Source organism: Anabrus simplex, chromosome 7, assembly GCF_040414725.1.
Source record: "Anabrus simplex isolate iqAnaSimp1 chromosome 7, ASM4041472v1, whole genome shotgun sequence".
Classification (NCBI taxonomy): domain Eukaryota; kingdom Metazoa; phylum Arthropoda; class Insecta; order Orthoptera; family Tettigoniidae; genus Anabrus; species Anabrus simplex.
Window position 1 is genome coordinate 228,151,189 of NC_090271.1, and position 21,041 is coordinate 228,172,229.

Sequence of the window (21,041 nt, forward strand, 5' to 3'; positions counted from 1 at the left end):
TTTCCTGTTGCACCACCTAGCATGGGCTACCTTCGGGAAGCGCGTCACAGGGTAGCTTCATTCTGTCTTCGGGATCATTTAGAGCAGATGTGCTGTCCATGAATTCTCCATGAGAAACTCTGGCTTTTCTTGGGGTAAGCAAATCTGAAATTTCCTAATGTAACTTAATTTAACTTGATCCTAAATCTTAACTTGTTACAGTTTAACTGTCAATTTCACTAACATAAATCAAAACTAATTCACAAATGTGTAAAGGTATTTTACATCCATCCTCATCTTTGCACGAGGCAAGCTCTTCTAACAATTTCTGTACCTTAAAAATGAAATTGCTCACTAAGCTTGACCTCAGTAATTCTGCTTTATTTTAAACTGCTTTCCTATGACCTGCATTTTTCTTTAGTGAAGGTGGTCGTATTCAACTTTTAATCGATTAAGTACCTTTTCTTTGAATATTATCAATCCACTCTGCACAGTGGACCAATTCACTTTCACATCGTAACTTCAGTTTTATTTGATGTCTATAGTAAGTTAATTCAAATTACTTTTCTTCAAGATTAGTACCTGTAAGATCATTGTAAAACTGCAATTTAATTTCACGATGGTTCGTGTTTCTATTTTAGTGTTTATGCTAGTGTTCTTGATTTCCTTTTTTTGTGTGTGTGTTTTTAATAATATGTAGGTTTTAGCTAAATTATTCTTTATGTCAAATTTTGACCACAAAAGTCTAAATTCCATCGCCTCGTAAGGTCCAGTCCGCTTTCCACGGCCTGCCCATTTAGTTGTCATATATTTTACCCTGTTTTATATTAATTTTATACGTGTTGTAACTATTCTAAATTTAATTCAGTCTTAATTTTTAGTAATTTTATTTCAATGTGCTCATAGAGGTTACAAATTATATGGAAGAAATGTGATCTAATCCAGCATACAATCCAGGCATTGTGCCTTCTAAGGTTAGCTAGGAATGCATTAAAATATAAAGGAAGCATAGATTGTAATTAGTATGTTATGCAGGCCACTACCAAAGTAATCTCAATTTTACATTTTTACAACACTGAATATCTAGTACCGGTAATCCATTACACTGAAGTCAATGTAATTATTTAGTAATGTAATTCAAACATAACAGAATTATTTGTTAATGCTATTACAAAATTTGCCAATAATAATCTATACAATTTTATATAGGTCTTTTTTTTGCACCTGAAGCTATTTTCAGTCATTTATTTAGCTTCTACAGACTGTACATATGCAAGCGGTATAGGAATTGTCAAGTTATTTCTTAACATTCAAACAATTTATGCACAATGATGAATACTTTGTAAATAGATGATGATGATGCTCGTTGTTTTAAGGGGCCTAACATCGAAGGTCATCAGCCCACTTTGTAAATAAACACTTACCTTACCCATAGAACAGCATGTATGATGAATAATAATGTAACATAGCAGACACACACTGAAGTGTTGCGTAGAATGTTCCTACATTGCCTACATGGCAGATTTTCAACTCTTTTTTTAATTTTTATTTTAATGATCCAGAATGCTTGAGAATAGCCTAGAATTTACCAAATTGTTCTAGAATTATTTAGAATTTTGCAGAAGGTATTAAGACATTTGCAGAATGTTTCAAATTTCTCTAGTATGTTCCAGAATGGTCACAAATATTCTGGCATGTCCATGCAAGTATACAATAACATTTTAAGAATGAACAAGAAAATTCAAAAGTTGGAGAATATTTAATTCAAGACTATTTCAAAAGGTTCAGATCATGTTTCAAAGTACAGAAAAACCTCTTTAACAGGAACTCAAAAGAACTAAACAATTGTGAGTTCAGGTTTGTGTTATCTCACGAAGGATGAGGTTTTTATTTTTCTCTTAACTGGTTCATTTGATCAAATCAGAAGATATTCTTGTAGGGAAGCCAAGAAAAGCTATTTTTTATGTAAATTGGCTCTGTTGGTTGTCAGTAACAGTCTGGTTCCATACGGTACCACATGTGTCTTACAAGAGCAAATTTTGCAAAGTTTGGTAATACACTTAAGTTAATTACTGAATGTGATCCGGTATGATCTTTTATCTGGATGAAAAATAACCTCAAAATGTATTTACAGAAAAATATAGGAACATACAATTTAAAAATGAATTATATTTGTAGACTATTATTTGCAACTGTTCATAAAATTGGGCTGCATTTAGTTTACTGTTATGAGGAAACAAGCAGAACATTGTTTCTACACATTACACAGGTCTGTTTTGTGGAGTTAACTTCAACTGACCTATTTGAGAAGTGAAGCCTCCATGGTGTGTGTAATTATTTAGTTCTTTTTCCGGGTTGAACCATGTTGTTGTTTTCTGTACATTACGTAGTTTGCCGATGTTTCAAATACACTGCAGTATTCTTTGCCAAGGCGACTGAAATACCCGATGCATAAACAGAACACAATAGGCTACATAATAAAGTACCGGTAACAGAAATACAGGTGTGCAATAATATGTTCACGAGTTAAAAGCTAAATATCATGTACATTTACTCTATAACTATAAAAATATAATAACAACCTAATAATTATAAAAACTACAGTGTTCTTCAGCTGTACAGTAACTGTTACTAGCCTACGTATCACAATCACACAACCTATCAGACGTCATCAATCGCACGAAACAATCAGCGGTATTCAACACGTAATCTCTGCACGCTATTTTAAATTTAGTTGTTGAGTTAGAGTTCCTGACAGCTGTTGGAAGTGAATTCCAAAGTCGTGACCCAACCACAACGAAGGATCTATTATAGGTTGATAGGAATAACCAGGTAAGTGCCAGATCTAGTGTTACAATTATAGAATGAAAATAATAAATGGAATTCTCAAGAAATGTATTTGGGCAGATTTTCCTTCATAGTTTGATAAATCAACGTAAGTATGTGAAACTTCCGTTGCCTTTCAGGTTCCAGCCAGGAAAGAGTTGTGTAGCTAGGGGTTATGTGAGCATCATAACTCAAGTTAAAAGCAAATCGAAGACCAGACTTCAATGCTCATTGAAGTTACGTAGTTTGTTCAGTGTCGCATCAATGGGATAATGTTGCAATAGTCAAGTATTGGTAGAATAAATGTTTGGAGAAGTTTTATTTTTACGTCTTGTGGCAGAATGTCCTTATGTCGTTTCAGAGGGTGTAGCATCGCGTACATCTTTCTACATGTATTTCTTACATGTGCAGACCAGTCAAGAGTTTCAGTCCGGGTCATACCCAGGTTCTTCACTTTCTTACTGAACGGGATTACGGTTGCATTTAAGGTCACCGGAAGAATGGTATAATTTTTATACATGGCGTTTAATAATTTCTGAGAACCAATTATAATTGTTTGTGTGTTTTCGGGTTAAGGAGGAGAGTTTACACTGGCGTACACACCAAGTTGTTGAAGGTAGGAGTTAATATCTCTTATTGCGTGCAATATAGCTTTTATATTAACGTGGCAGTAAATTTGGAGGTCATCGGCAAAAAGGTGATATCTCTCATACTTTATTTTAGAGGATATATCATTAATGTAGAGGGGAAACAGGAGCGGACCAAGGACAGAACCCTGTGGAGCTCCAGCCTTCCTGACCCGCCACTGTGAAGTATTATCGTGAGCTATAACACGTTGCTTTCGATCTGTAAGGTAAGAGCGGTCAAATCTTGAAGCTTAAGTACCAAAAAATTATTCGAGTTTTTTAAACAATATCTGAATACTGATCCTGTCAAAAGCACTGCTGAAGTCGAGGAGTGTGAGTATAGTCACTTGTCTTTCATCCATTGCTTGTCTGATGTCGTCAGTCACTTTCAGTAAAGCAGTTGCTGTATTACGGCCCTTCTTCAAGTCAGACTCCAGCGATCCAGAAGGAAGTGAGAGTGCAGGTATTCCTGTATTTGAACATGTACCAACCATTCTAGTGCTTTGGAGAGGGCAGGAAGAATAGAAATTCGATGGTAATCAGTTAAAAGTTTCAAACCTGGGTTCTTTTTTTTGCTAGTTGCTTTACGTCGCACCGACACAGATAGGTCTTATGGCAACGATGGCATGGGAAAGGCCTAGGAGTTGGACGGAAGCGGCTGTGGCCTTAATTAAGGTACAGCCCCAGCATATGCCTGGTGTGAAAATGGGAAACCACGGAAAGCCATCTTCAGGGCTGCTGACAGTGGGGCTCAAACCCACAATCTCCCGGATGCAAGCTCACAGCCGCGCGCCTCTACGCGCACGGCGAACTCGCCCGGTCAAACCTGAGTTCTAAGGAAGTGGGACGGCATTAGTTAATTTCCAAATTGTTGGTAGTGTGCCATTCTTCAGACAATAAATAAATATATGGGTGAGAATGGGGAGAAGCACCAATAATATTGTGTATAAAAGTGATAGGAATATCATCGATCCCACTCGCCCTAGATTTAATAGCATACATCCTTTTACTTGGCAAGAAATCTTTAAGGGGAATATCGCAATGTTTATCATGTTCATGACTGAAAACTATTTTAGTTTGTGTACACAACTGCCGTCCTGTAAGACTGTCTGCTAAACTCTCTATAGCCTCTCCTGCAGAGTCCTCATTAGAATGTACAGCCACATCTAAGGGCTCAATGTACATGTCTCTTATATCTTTGATGACATCCTCTTCCAGTGTATGTAATACTTCCTCCAAGGTGACACCACTAGAGAGGGGGAAAGTAATAGCCAAGTTACTATGCTTGAATTTCTGAACACACTGTAACTGATGAAATCTATATATATAAAATAAGTGTTTTGTCTGTACATTACTCAGAATGTAAAAAGAATTGTATTTCTGTATCGGACGTGTCCACAGTAACAAGGAAATGCACTTTTTTATTTTTCGTCATTTCTGTCTACCTGTCTGTATGTATGTATGTGCATCAGGAGAAAATGGCTAAAGAGAACTTAATGAAAATCGGTATGTAAAGTTAGAGAAAGAGCCACTACAATCTAGGCTATAAATAATTTTATTCACGCTGAGTGAAATGGTAACTTAGAGGAAGGCCTAAAATTTCATTCCAAAATATTTATATTATTAGTGGTCCTATTGATAAATACTACAAGACTAAAGTTATATGAAGTTAAATTTCCGATGATTTATGTCTCATACATTTTTCCAGTACCGGCTATTATAACAGAGATATTCATGAATTTGTATTTTTGTTGCTAAGTCCATATTGTACTAGGAACGCTGGTCCAAGATAAAGTCCCCGCATTTCGAACTTGAATTACTCACTGTGCACCAACTAAACAGCTAGCTATAGCATGCAGATGTGAAGCTTATGACATCACAGTCTACCTCAACTTGTGACAGAAAGATTGTATCAGCCAGATAACATTTGAAATGTTCTATGCCTAATAACTTTCCTTAGGATCATAATTAAATTATGAGAACATCATCATTGTGTTGCCAAATTTTTTGTCTCCATTTCCACCAAGTTTGGTGTAAATCCAACAAAAGCTAAAGAAGATATTCAATGAAATACAATTACTGCTCTCTTCACAATTTGCGTATATAAGGAGGGCTAATTCCCAAGGCAGATCAGTGTGTGTCAAGTACCACAACTAAGGTTAAGTTATAAGGAGATTCCTACCTTCCAATACTTGTCAATTTCCTATAGCTAGTTTATTGTTTACATGATATAATCCAGCTTAATCTCTAGGTGTATAAAAATAGAACATGTTTCGTTCCGATTATGGAACATCTTCAGATTTGACAAAAAATGGCAGGACAATTAAAACACACGTAATGATTATGGTGATGAAATAAAATGTTCATTCATGTTGGGTTAATATTTCCAATAAGTCAATGTCCAAGTAACGAATAAAATCGGCATAAGGGGCCTTCTTTATGCTGGAAACGTGTATGCTTGTTGATCTTGAAGATGAAATTAAGAATATAGAAGATTTTCTTAAAACATGATTGTCAGGGGAACTCTTGAAACAACCGTAGTTGAAGTTGAGCTTTGAAGTTACACTGTTAAAATGAGTCTGAAACAAGAAGAAATTAAGTAAGAATGTGTGTTGGTGAGGTATATAAGGATATATGAAATTGTTTATCTCGTAATTGGCCGTGTTGTATTTAGCGTCCTCCCTTACGCTGTGTCGTCAACTGATTGAGATCTGTGTGTGCGTGAGGAGCTTGCGGTAGGCAAAGAGAAGCGGAAGGAGAGGTAGGGAAAGTGGGGGAAGCAGGGGGAATGCTGTGTAGGGTGGAGCTAACTGAGAAGTGGTGTTATGATAGGCGACGGGAAACGGTAGGGGAAGTAGGGGGAATGTTGTGTAGTGCGGAGCTAACTGAGAGGAGGTGTGTTGGATGTTTATCCGGGTCCTTTTTGATGGCTTTTCTAGATGAATCTAATTTGGTAGCCTCTTCTAATAATATATTGTATTCTCCATTATTTCGTTAATGTTCTGGCTGGGGTTTTGTTTCTGATCAATTCCAATATAGATATTTTCCAAAATATTCATTCATTTACCTTTGTTTAACGTTCACAGAATGGTCAAGTCCTTTCCTACTGTCGTAAAATTATGTTTATATTCAGTTATATGAAGACTCATTGTCGAATATTCCTATGTTTCTCAGCATTAATATGTTCCTGGTATCTGGAAATTACGTCCTGTTTGCCCAATGTATGAATTGGCACAATTTGAACATTTAAGTTTAAAAATCTCCAAATCTGTTATTACTTGCAATGTTTTGGTGATTGAAAATTAAATGTTGATTATTATTATTATTGGTGAGAAAAGCAATTTTGAAATTAAGTTTCTTGAAAATATTTGTAATTTAGAAAATGTTCCCATTATTATAAGTGAAAGTGGCAAAGCTGTTCTTTTTATGCTCTTTTATCAACTGCGTTTGAGGTTTATTCTTCATTTTATTTATTAATCTATCTATGTAGTGTTTTGTGTATCTGTTGCTTATAGCTATTTTGTAAATGAGATTCATTTCTTTTTGGAAATAGTTTTTGGACAAGGGAATGTTAAAGGCTCTATTTAACATGCTTAACATGTGCTTCGGGATGGTACGAATCTTTTCGTATGGTATTTAGAGTATGAGTTGGTTTTCTAAAGATTGAAAAGGATAAATTTTCTTTTCTTTTGACTGTTAAATCCCGGAAATTTATCTTTTTATTGTTCTTCGTTTCTAATGTGAATTTTATGAAAGGTTCTAAACTGTTAATTTGGTCTATTAAATTAGCGCTACTATTGATTTGTTCATCTATAATTGCAAAAATGTCATCAACAAACCTTAGCCAATTAATAATACCTTTTTCTTCATTTAAAATTTTATGTTTTACTAAATGATCCATGTATATATTTCAGCAAGAATACCTGATGCTGGGGATCCCATTGGGAGACCTCTCTGTTGATATACTGTGTTACTGAAGGAAAAGTAATTATTGTTAAGGGTAAATTCTAGGAGTAGTATAAATTCTTCTATTTCATGGTTACTAAGTTTCTTATGTGTCCTTAAGTTGTTCTTAATTATATCTAGAGTTTCTTTTGTAGGGATGGTAGAATACATATTAGTAACGTTGAATGAGTTCAAGGTGAACGATGGTTTTAATGTAGTGTTCTCAATAATTTTACAAGATTCTATTGAATACTGATTGTGGTTCCACTTTCGAAACTATAGTACTTATAGTACTTAGCGAAGTGCTAGCTCCTGAAGATCAGCGCAACACTTCAATCAAGCGACTCGTCTTCGACTTCTAAACAATTTTGGGACTTCATATTCATTAATTTTATTGTGACATTGCGCCTCATTCGCTGGCTCATTTAACTTTTCACCTCTTCTTGTAAACATTATGAGACAGTGTTCAAATTTGCGTGTTGTGCTACTATTCAGAAGATTGCGCCTTACTTCTTACAAGTGACTGACTTTCTACTTCTTCTAGATTTTACGATTTAAAATTCCACAGTGCCAATCCCCATTAACATATTTTGCCTCTTCAACTGTTTTTGTGAAAGACTCACTCTTTTATTTTCTTATTTACCTATGCATTGTTTTCTGCATTTTATTCGGCTGATAATGACCTAGATTAGGGTCGAAACCGGTACTGCTTCCGCTTTTAATTAAATAGGAATGTAATACTACATTTCATATTTATTCGTATTGAATAGGTTGAACTACCTTATTTATTATTTCACATTCAGGTTCATTATAATATTCCAGCTGTTCGATCCATACTCTGAAGTGCCAATTGGAATGAGCACTGTGCACAATTAATGAAATAATGGCAGGGGGAATGAAAACATTTAGTAGTAGTCATAGTAGTAGTAGTAGCAGTAGTAGTAGAGGAGTGTTCACGGCTGTCATTGTAATGACCTATTCTGTATCAGTTGGCAAAACAACTGAGGCAGTCTTTCTGAGGATGTAAAAAGGCAGGTGGAGAGTGTCTGCCATTATAATGAAAGCTCCCCAACTTGAACGTGACCGATGATAGGCTAGAGGGCTTACCAATACAATGAAAATTCCCTAACCCAGTCTTAACATGAGAAAAGACGTATGGTGACTTCCTTGTCGCGTTTCTGGGGTGACGTTAAGAGCTACACAATTTAATACAATCTTACGACGACTACACTACCTAACCTAGACTTCTGTATGAAATGTGCAATTTCGTAGCGAAGCATGGGTACATCCGCTAGTTCATAATAAAGTTCATACATTTATGAAATATAACATACATTACCAGCATATATCTTCTCCTCGCAGATCAAGTCAATGAGAAGTTATAAGATTCATTGGTATTTCTAACATTCCTTTCATCTATTACAAGCACATTTCATGGGTTCAAAAGTTTTTGTGTACAGTTTCTTATTTAGTCAATAATGATACTTATTTCAGACGAGCAGTCATTGTTGCTTCATGTAAAGAACGTACCAAGTCCGAGTACGATTGATTAAATGTGGCAACATTAACTGTACTGAATGAAAAGGCCTGTCTTTCAATCTATATGCGATGTTCCCAGAATTATGGTGCCTTTTTCAATAGTTACGATGAAAACTATAGTAGTACATGCTGGTACCATACGGTACCGCAAGTCCTTCGCAGGTTTAAATGGGGTTAATATTTTACTATTTGGGATTATATCCAAAGCACTAGTGTGTTACATACTGTACCGGTAAAAGAGCCCGACTCTCAGATTAAATGTTAAAGTAGCATGACTATAGTTCTCAGGGCGAAAAACTGGATTAATTGTAGCTAGGGCTCGGTACAGGAGGTAGGTCCTATCTACAGAAAAACTTTGACTCTGATTGCACAAGAGTTTATTCAAATAAGTCATGAATTGGCACATCACCTCTAAGTAGAAATGGATTGTCTTCCTCGTATTAAAATAGTATGGCTCGGGTTCTCCAGCTCACCAAGCCAAGCTGGTTGAAGCACGTTCCAGAAGACTCCAGGGATTCCAGGGACTCCAGATACTCCGGACAGAGGCAGCTGGACTGTCTGGATTGACGGCAAGTAGAGATGTCTCGAACTCTGAGGCCCGGGTCGAACCCCCGTGATCCAGGCGATGAGGCAATGACACTGAGAGGATTGATGTTCCCAAGGTCACTAGTAGCACTGAGTCCATGAAAACCTTGGATGATCAACTTATAAGCAGAGTTCTTGATAATTGTACATCAAGACTTCCAACACTCCTAAAACGATATGAGTGGTATTAATAATTTTAGAGTTCATCACTAGGAAAATCCCCTTCCCTGAATAACTTTTGGCAACAAAAAACACAAGTTCCTTCTTGTGAAATTATAGTTAAACTCAAAGTCCATTACTGGCGAAGGTGCAAGATTTTGCCTAAACTCGAATGATAACACAAGTCCATTCACTTGGAAGTTTGAATATATTTAAAGTTAATCACTGGTGAAATTCATAAAGTCTTTGAGTGACCACTGATGGAAACACAAGTCCTTCCACATAAATAAATTCACTGACGAAATTTATAAGTCTTTTAAACCAACACTGGCAAATGTACAAGTCTTTGAGTAAATGCAAGTGAAATCCTAATTTTGTTTAGAGCCGTTGGAAAGTTAAAGTTCATCACTAGCAATGTTAATCAATCGCTGTCTATTAGAAGGATGAGATCCTCAACAGTCGCAAATATTCCACGTAAATAATACAAGTCCATTTCACGAACACTTAGAAAAATTCCAATCTCGAATACTCGTAAATAATACAAGTCCATTCAATGATCACGTAGAAAAGTTCTGGTCTCGAACACGTGAAAATAATACAAGTCCATTCAGTGAACACTTAGAAAAATTCCAGCTTCGAAGACGCGTAAATAATACAAGTCCATTTAGTGAACACGTAGAAAAGTTTCAGTCTCGAAGGCACGTAAATAATACAAGTCCATTCAATGAACACTTAGAAGAATTCTGGTCTCGAACCCATGTAAATACACTGACTGACAGAGCAAATGCAACACCAAGAAGGAGTGGTTCGAAAGGGATGAAAGTTGGGGAAAAAACAGAGATGGCACGGACGAATAATTGATGTTTATTTCAAACCGATATGCAGGTTACACAATGCGCACGGCATCGACTCAGTAGGATGTAGGACCACCGCGAGCGGCGATGCACGCAGAAACACGTCGAGGTACAGAGTCAATAAGAGTGCGGATGGTGTCCTGAGGGATGGTTCTCCATTCTCTGTCAACCATTTGCCACAGTTGGTCGTCCGTAAGAGGCTGTGGCAGAGTTTGCAAACGGCGCCCAATGAGATCCCACACGTGTTCGATTGGTGAGAGATCCGGAGAGTACGCTGGCCACGGAAGCATCTGTACACCTCGTAGAGCCTGTTGGGAGATGCGAGCAGTGTGTGGGCGGGCATTATCCTGCTGAAACAGAGCATTGGGCAGCCCCTGAAGGTACGGGAGTGCCACCGGCCGCAGCACATGCTGCACGTAGCGGTGGGCATTTAACGTGCCTTGAATACGCACTAGAGGTGACGTGGAATCATACGCAATAGCGCCCCAAACCATGATGCCGCGTTGTCTAGCGGTAGGGCGCTCTACAGTTACTGCCGGATTTGACCTTTCTCCACGCCCACGCCACACTTGTCTGCGGTGACTATCACTGACAGAACAGAAGCGTGACTCATCGGAGAGCACGACGTTCCGCCATTCCCTCATCCAAGTCGCTCTGGCCCGGCACCATGCCAGGCGTGCACGTCTATGCTGTGGAGTCAATGGTAGTCTTCTGAGCGGACGCCGGGAGTGCAGGCCTCCTTCAACCAATCGACGGGAAATTGTTCTGGTCGATATTGGAACAGCCAGGGTGTCTTGCACATGCTGAAGAATGGCGGTTGACGTGGCGTGCGGGGCTGCCACCGCTTGGCGGCGGATGCGCCGATCCTCGCGTGCTGACGTCACTCGGGCTGCGCCTGGACCCCTCACACGTGCCACATGTCCCTGCGCCAACCATCTTCACCACAGGCGCTGCACCGTGGACACATCCCTAAGGGTATCGGCTGCGATTTGACGAAGCGACCAACCTGCCCTTCTCAGCCCGATCACCATACCCCTTGTAAAGTCGTCTGTCTGCTGGAAATGCCTCCGTTGATGGCGGCCTGGCATTCTTAGCTATACACGTGTCCTGTGGCACACGACAACACGTTCTACAATGACTGTCGGCTGAGAAATCACGGTACGAAGTGGGCCATTCGCCAACGCCGTGTCCCATTTATCATTCGCTACGTGCGCAGCACAGCGGCGCATTTCACATCATGAGCATACTTCAGTGACGTCAGTCTACCCTGCAATTGGCATAAAGTTCTGACCACTCCTTCTTGGTGTTGCATTTGCTCTGTCAGTCAGTGTAATACAAGTCCATTTCACGAACACTTAGAAAAATTCCAGCTTCGAAGACACGTAAATAATACAAGTCCAAACACTTAGAAAAGTTTCAGTCTCGAAGGCACGTAAATAATACAAGTCCATTCAATGAACACTTAGAAGAATTCTAAGTTCATTTACGAAGACTTAGAAAATTTTCTACAACACTCGAAGTCTTATGAGTCCACTTATAGTACTTGGAAGAATCGTCTTCCCACACTTGTATAATGACAGAGTTCCACGATGATAGTAGCAGCAAGAGTGTCCCCGCTGACTACTCAGCTGAGACTGTGTGAATAGGCTACAGTAGGTCCTCTTTTTATTCAATCCGGGATGTCTACGTCATAATACGGTTTGACTGAATATCTCCCGAATCCCTCGATGGATTTGCTTGAAACTCGAGCATTGGGACGTTTAGGTGATCCCAAACAAGATGACATATGGCTCGATTCGCTAGCATCATTATTATAGAAATTTCAAAATTTTCTCCATCGAGCTCTCTAGAACAAGTGACATGGAATCCAGAAAATACCAGTCAAGGCTGGTAACATGTGTTGAGACGAGCGGGCGGTCTAGCTAGCCCCTGTGGCTACGTCGCAGCTCACAGTCGTCATACACTCGCTAGCTGGTCCTCGCTGCCGGTAAACAAACCAGGCGTGCTCGGAACATTACGCGTGGTAAATAAACGTAACTTATGCTCAAAAAATACTTATGTACAGGTCGTAACCGGTACAATACTTAATATGAGCAACCAGAAATTTACAGAAACTGTGACTTTCTATCTTTCATGTAGTATCAATATCACTACAGTGCTATACACACAATACAGCACATACAACTAAAACTTTACAGAAATTGTAATGGTTTATTCTTTTGTATAATATCAAACTCAAATGCTATACATATAATATAGCTAGCTGAAATATTACTGAAATTATATTATAGCACAATCCGGAGATTGGCCAGTACAGATGCAGGCGCCTCGGAATGCCCGCGTCATTGTTGAGACTACGTCTCGGTTTGCTCCAAGGTCTCATAAGTTAGAAGTAACAGACATTAAAGTAGCGAGAATGATTGCCGGTACAAACAGGTGGGAACAATGGCAGGAGGGTACTCGGAATGTCGAGATAAAGGCTAATTTAGGAATGAACTCGATGGATGAAGCTGTACACATAAACCGGCTTCGGTGGTGGGGTCATGTGAGGCGAATGGAGGAGGATAGGTTACCTAGGAGAATAATGGACTCTGTTATGGAGGGTAAGAGAAGTAGAGGGAGACCAAAACGACGATGGTAAGACTCAGTTTCTAACGATTTAAAGATAAGAGGTATAGAACTAAATGAGGCCACAACACTAGTTACAAATCGAGGATTGTGGCAACGTTTAGTAAATTTTCAGAGGCTTGCAGACTGAACGCTGAAAGGCATAACAGTCTATAATGATAATGTATGTATGTATGTATATTATAGCAAGCTGAAATATTATGAAATTATATAAGTATTCATGAATCATTTTCTTCAAGAGAGCTGAAGAATCTTCGTAATATCAAAATCATCACAGTGCTACACGTACAATATGAAACCAAAGAGTAACTATGGCATTTTCCTGTCTTGTGTAATATTCAAATCTCTACATGTCTATACATACAAAATTAGACTTTTTTTTTTTTTTACAGAAACTGTGAAAGCATTTTCCTTGTAAAAACTGATAACTCATCTTTATATCAAAATGACTACATACAATATAAAATAATCACAGAAACTATAATATTAACTCTTCTTTATAACAAGATCACTAGGTTCTACACTTTAAATATGTAAAAAAAAAAAAAGCAATTGTGGAAGTACTCACAAATCACTTTCTGGAGAAAAATTCAAGAATGTTTTCTGTCATTCACAGGTATGAAAATGTCTCCGAACTTCAGAGCTAAATCCATACTTCTGTAAATTCAGCGGCAATGTTCGATGTTGAAGCAAAACACTGAAATGTCCATGGCTGTTAGGGCCGACATCACCCTCCTCACTCTCTTCTGACGATGAATCTTGCACCTCATGCTCACTTGGTAGTACACCAATGTAAGATTCTACAGAAGTATACACAACAATGCCATCTGCACTCACAATCTCTTCAAACTTAACTCCACAGTTTGCAAAGTTCTGCATAACATCCTATTCATCAGGTGAAGTGGTTTTGATGTCACCATCAAATTTGTGGACATCTATAGCACTGCTGCATCTGCAGGCCCTGTTAAAACAATTTTCTGTAGCGATGGCTCTTTTTGCATCAAGTATTTAGTTTTCAGTAGCCTGTATTGCAGCTCTCACAAGTTGCCTGTGATAAGCTCTTTACATGAGAGTAATGATGCCTTGGTCCAAAGTGCAACTAGTTGCATTGAGTGGAAAAAATTAACACTTACATTAGTTACATTCAAATATTGCAGGTTGTGGGCTGTACATCTATCCAGTGATAGAAGAACATTTTTAATTTGAGCAATTATCCGACGGAACGAAGCAGACATTTACAAAATGATGAGCTGCCAATTTTTTTATTTTTTTATTTTTTGCTAGTTGTTTAACATCGCACTAACACATCGAAGGTTTTCGGAGACGGAAGGATGGAAGAGGGCTAGGGTTGGGAAGGTGGCGGCCGTGGCCTTAATTAAGGTACAGCCTGGTGTGAAAATGGGGAAACAACAGAAAACCATCTTCAGGGCTCCTGACAGTGGGCTCTGAACCCATTATCTCCCGAATGCAAGTTCACAGCTGCGTGACCCTAACCACATGGCCAACTCACTTGATTGAGCTCCTAATACAAGTTTTCTAATGATGAAAGTAGATGCAAGAGATTGTCAATGATTATGCTTTCAAAACATGGTTTCTTGGACCTTCCATTAATCCAACAACAGTGCTTTTCGCTGCCGCCAGCATTACAAATGTAGACAGCAGTTATGCATTGTTTACTGTGTGCTCGACCATGGCACTTGTTAGCTTTTATACATAGGATATGACTTGAGAAACGATTTTAGAAATGTTCTGTTTAATCCACACTGAACACCTCATGGAGCCTTACTTTTCTTTCACTTGTGTTCGAATTCCTTTAGCCAATTATTTGCACTCTCTTCATCTACTTTGTTCGCTTAACCACAAATGAGTAATGAAGAAATTGAAAGACTTTTTTGTCTGGAAATTGGTACAACCAACTGCAAGAACAATTAAAGTCTTGATTGCCTAAACCTTGGGCCATCTTATTTGCTTTCAATTGAATTAAAGATCCACTTACAGGTATGTTAGAGGCACATATATGGTTAAACTGCTCTAGAAGTTATGTTTCGATATCTTCATACGTGGCCCCATGAAGACTCTTACATTTGTTTCCAGTTCCTAATGCAGCAGCATTAATAATTTTCTCACAACCCTAATTACAGTGGATAAAGAAAACTTTGAAATTCTGACCTGTTCACAAATTGCCCTTTTCTTAGATAAACAAGAGCCCATTTCATCCAGAATTGTAAGTTTCGTTTGAAGATATATGCTAGACTGTTTCTTCTTCCCCATGCCTCCCGCCTTATTCTTCGTTAACATTGATCACAAACAACAACAACAACAACTGTGCGATGTTCTAAATTTTGACTCAAAATATATAAGAACAAAAAAAGTGTTCTTAATACAGGCTAACCAAACTTTGTGTTAACTGATAGGACTTTCCATAAAAAATAATGCATCCCTATCAGGATCAAGTCTTTTTTTGTTTTAACTGAATGCTCATCTTAAGCGAGTTTATGCTAATGAGGGTTTACTGTATATATAAAAGAACCAGTTGCTTGCCAGTCCAGTGTTTGTATTATATAGACAATGGTAATCTTAAAGATATTCACAATGCTTCTGCTGAGTTTTTGAAATGTTTTGAGCTTTATTTTGAAGAGCACTTTACTTAGTTTTCTATAGTTATTATGGCAAATAAATAACTTACAGTAGTTACAGGAAAATACTTTTGAGGAAACCTAGTAAAAATAAAAAATGAATAAGAAATTAACCTGTAAAATTAAAGTCATCTCCGCAAAGGCAATGAAGACCCTTGGAGAGGTGGACGGTAAAGGCTTCCACTACCCTTAACATCAGCATTAAGCAACAGAGTAGTTAGCCTCTCCCCCAGGAATTAACCTTGTACTCATTTTTGGTATAGGCTGAGTGAACCTCAGGGTCATGTACCTCTCCAGAAACGGAAATCTTGTTTCTAAATTTTTTGACTTCCTAGTGGAAATTACACCCTAGTCCTTCTGGGAGAAATAAGCATGCCTTTACTGCCCCTACTATGCAGTTCTGAAATTAACTTGTAAAAATTAAAAAGTAAAACCAAACAAAATTCTGAATACTTACAAAGGATGAGTAAATAAAATGTAATTCAATACTCAAACGTAAAAAAAGAAAGTAGCTCTGTCAGGAAAAAGCACCTGCAAAAACAAAAGCAAGAAAATCTTATTCTCATATTATTTTACAGTTAGAAAATATATGTGGAGTCAAAAATTAAGTTAACTACATGAAATTACCTGTTCCATAAGCAATAATAACATCTAATATTCCATCTTTGTTAACATCGTTGACTTGCAGAGCAGATTCAGATGTTAGTTTAGGAAGACTTCTAGTCCATACATACTCAGTGACCAGCTCAGTGCAAGGCATCACCATACTGGAGGTCTCACTCACCCTCCAGAAAGCCATTTGTTCCAGAGGTATAGGAAACCACATAATTAAGAACACCACCAACATTATCAGACCTTGGTGAGAAAAACATACACTACATTAATATGCACAGTAAATTCATTACAAGTCATCTACAAAATGTGAAAGTTTATTTCCTCTTATGTAATACTGAGGACTAAATAAATTTAAGCCACAAGTTTTGATACATGAATGTTCACAATACAGCATAAATTACAAGCAGAATCAAGATGAAAATATTTACACTCCTCTGGGAGTTGAATCAAACATCTCACAATGATTGTTAAAAACAGAACCACAGACAAAATCAAGATGATATCCACTGTTAGAGTAAAACCTGAGTAAGTTGACGACTTTTTGTTCCAGTTAATCTGATGAACATATTGTGATGATGAAGGCCAAGAGTGCAGGAGGCCAGTGAAAGGCTACAATAGTGGAGCAGTGACAACGTGGGTGGGGCAAGTGGTGAGTGGTGTGATAAGGAAATTAGCCAAGCTGCTTTCAAAGCTGCAAACAGCCAATTATGGAGAAGTAGAAGTGTAGGATACAAGATACAAAGAAAGCCAGACACATCAAGACTTAAGACCAGTCAACATCACCCCTCAATTAATGTTAACCCCCCCCCCCCTGATGAAGATGAGAAGCAGAAACAAGTTCGTGGGGGGCCCGGATGTAGAACTTTTTTTTTTTGCTTTACGTCGCACCGACACAGATATGTCTTATGACGACTATTGGATAGGAAAGGCCTAGGAGTTGGGAATTGAAAGGAAGCAGTCGTGGCCTTAATTAAGGTACAGCCCCATTTGCCTGATGTGAAAATGGGAAACCATGGAAAACCATCTTCAGGGCTGCCGCCAATGGGGCTCGAACCGGGTGTAGAACAACTGGAACTGATAAGATGCAAGCAAATGCAAGATGGCAGTGTATGAAGATGAGGACATTGTCTTTGTCTTCTTGTGTTCTTTTCTTTTCTCATTCTGTTTGTTCATTCTGTTATCTGTTCCTTTTGATGTTCCTATCCTTTTATATACGGCTTGATTCACACTTGTTTGTTCCTTTCCATTACTTATGTTGATCCATTGGGTTCCTTTTCTCCTTTTGTGTTTGTTCTGTGTACCATCACCTGTATTCATCTTTATATTTTATGTCTTTTCCACTCCCCTGTAGTTATCTGGCTTTCTTCTTATCATACACTTCCCACTTCAAGACTGAAGATCTGTCAAAAATGATCCCCAATGAGAGCTGACCCCCAACACCCTCCTCCTCCTGATGAGGCTGGGAAGCAGAAGTGAGCTCATCAGGGACTGAGAAGAAATGGATATAGAAGAACTGGGATTGTTGATGAGAGAGCCAACCTACATTCATTGACTAGTGGTTTTACGTCGCACTGACACAGACAGGTCTTGGCACTCATTGGCATTAAAAACATAACCTATATTCTGACTTTGTTTCGTGAGCAAACAATTAAGTGCAGATTGCTTATTGAATCACCTTTTTAAAAACAATTCTCGTATGACCTAGAAAACACCATTAGATGTGAGGCAAAAATGTTTTCCCCACTCTTCAAGCACTTACTACTGTATTGTACCCCTTTCAATTACATGGGTTTGTAAGATGTTTCTGTCCTTATCGTAATAATTTTCTGGAATAAACATGCCATTAAGTCCTGAAGATGCTGCAAAAGCTGCTTTGGTGGAAAATGTAGCAGCATGCATTATGTTGCAGAAGTGTTCAGAAACGCACCTTCCATGATTTTCAGAACCGTAAGTAGGTACAGGGAAACTGGAGCCCATTTAAGGAGACTAGGATCATGCCCGAGAAGAAAAACATCGGCTTCAAGTTCTCTGCAACCGTCACACCACTGCCGTTGAAGCATAAAATCAACTCCACCAAGTGTTTTTCCAATTTGCTTTATGTCGCATGAACACAGATAGGTCTTATGGTGATGATAGGGCAGGAAAGGGCTAGGAGTGGAAAGGAATCTGTTGTGGCATTGATTAAGGTATACCATCAGCATTTGCTTGGAACGAAAATGGGAAACCATTGGAAACCATCTTCAGGGCTGCCAACAGAGGGGTCTGCTGTTTGCTTTAGGTCACATCGACACAGATAGGTCTTATGGCAACAATGGGACAGGAAAGGCCTAGGAATGGGAAGGAAGCAGCCATTGCCTTAATTAAGGTACAGCCCCAGCATTTGCCTGGTGTGAAAATGGGAAACCACAGAACATCATCTTCAGGGCTGCCGACAGTGGGGTTCGAACCCACTACCTCCGGATGCAAGCTCACAGCTGCGTGGCCCTAACCGCACGACCAACTCGCCCAGTAGAGGGGTCTGAACCCACTATCTCCCAAATGCACGCTGACAACTATGTGACCCAAGAACTGTCCGAAGAACACTGGAAGAAGACAATCGTCAATCCAGAAGACCCACTAAAGGCCCAGAACTCACCAAACAGCAGCACACAGCTCAATTGCATTTAGTAAGGGAACACTGTGCCTGGAGAGTAAAACAATGGGAGCTAGTGCTACTAACTGGTGACTCACAATTTGACCTGTGATCATCTGATGGTAGACAAAGAATCTGGAGAAGGCATGGGAAAACATCTTCGCCTTTCCACATTCTCACCCAGGACAGCTTTTTAGGGTGGTTCTCTGATGGTGTGGGCAGGAATTGTTATGAATGCAAGGACAGTTAGGTCTTTAATAATAATAATAATAATGCTATTTGTTTTACGTCCCACTAACTACTTTTAAGGTCTTCGGAGACGCCGAGGTGCCGGAATTTAATCCCGCAGGAGTTCTTTAACGTGCCAGTAAATCTACCGACACGGGGCTGTCGTATTTGAGCACCTTCAAATACCATTGGACTGAGCCAGGATCGAACCTGCCAAGTTGGAGTTAGAAGGCCAGCGCCTTAACCGTCTGAGCCACTCAGCCCGGCAGTTAGGTCTTTGTGGAGTACTGGAGCCTTACAATACATCCTTCTGGAGCATGTTCAGCTTTTCACCCTATTTATTGTCCGACTCGTTGGCTAAATGGTCAGCGTACTGGCCTTCGGTTCAGAGGGTCCCGGGTTCTATTCCCGGCCGGGACGGGGATTTTAACCTTCATTGGTTAATTCCAGTGGCCCGGGGGCTGGGTGTTTGTGCTGTCCTCAACATCCCTGCAACTCATACACCACACATAACACTATCCTCCACCACAATAACACGCAGTTACCTACAAATGGCAGATGCCGCCCACCCTCATCGGAGGGTCTGCCTTACAAGGGCTGCACTCGGCTAGAAATAGCCACACGAAATTATTATACCCTATTTATTGGTAAAAGTTTCACACCAATGCAGGACAATGCACACCCACATGCTGCACGATATGTGCAATGACAAGCTGGGAGAAGAGTTCATCGGCACTATCCAGACATCCTACAGGCCCTCCTGGAAGAATGGGAGATGATTCCTCAAGAGGACATAGCAGCGTTAATCAGGAGAATACCTGAAAGTTTGGATACCGTGATTAATGCAAGACGAGGTAATACACGTCTGAAGATGAGCAAAGTCTGTGAAGTGTAGAGTGAGGTGTAGTAAAACCAACACAAAGGTGTAACTTCATGAGCTTCCTCAAAATTTGCTTGAAGTGTAAATCCATACATGTTACTTCCATATACCTGGCTTAATTTTATCAAATTATTTAAGAAATCATTCTTTTCATTCTCAGACATCTACAAGAGTCCATAACACAATATTTTATCATAAAATAGTAGATTAGCATCATAAAAGTGACTGGAATTTAAAATAAATAAAGACAAGGACAAATAATAGAATAAGCACAATAACAGGTCAGCATCAGAAGAGTGAGCAACAGAAATGGAGATAACGACAAATGAAAATGAAAACCTACAACCTATTTTCCAGTCTTTGACCGGGTCAGGGATGTAATGAATGAACCATATAGGCTATTATTACTGTCACCGGTTGGTGGGATGGAGAACTGAAACTACAGTGTGTTTGGAAATGTAAATTTTAATTTTTTTTATTTGTCTGAAGGATTTAATTTTTTTTGCAACTCTGGACTCTACTGGAATTTTATGTAACCGCAAGAAATATTGAACTGTATGAACATTTCAACATGCAAAAGTGTTTTGAAGTGATTTTTTTTAAATGTAGTTTTTATGTAATCTGACGCAAAATTTGTAAGGTGATTTATTTTGGAGCATCCTGTACCTGCACCACACGTGTGGTTTCCTATGATGAAATTTTGGTGTTGTAATCGTAATGTTCCAGAACTTGTGCAATTGCTAACGATGGTAAAATGACCATATATGGTCACAAGATTTCCTATTGGCAAAAAGGTCCAGGAATCTAGGGTAAGTTTGATCTTATTGGTTGATTGTAATCGGGCCATTTCCGGCCTTGTGGCCGGCTTCGAAAAATTATGCGTGAGCTCAGCGTCATTTTCCATCCGGC

General features: G+C 38.9%; 1 protein-coding gene across 1 annotated transcript in view; it reads right to left on the reverse strand.

Annotated features, from left to right (window-relative positions):
- Positions 1-21,041, reverse strand: part of LOC136877493 (uncharacterized) — a 293,695-nt gene that overhangs the window by 255,170 nt on the left and 17,484 nt on the right. The window contains exon 2 of the mRNA XM_067151591.2: positions 16,405-16,632. Coding sequence (XP_067007692.2) covers positions 16,405-16,632 — 228 coding nt within the window. The remainder of the gene's footprint in view (positions 1-16,404; positions 16,633-21,041) is intronic.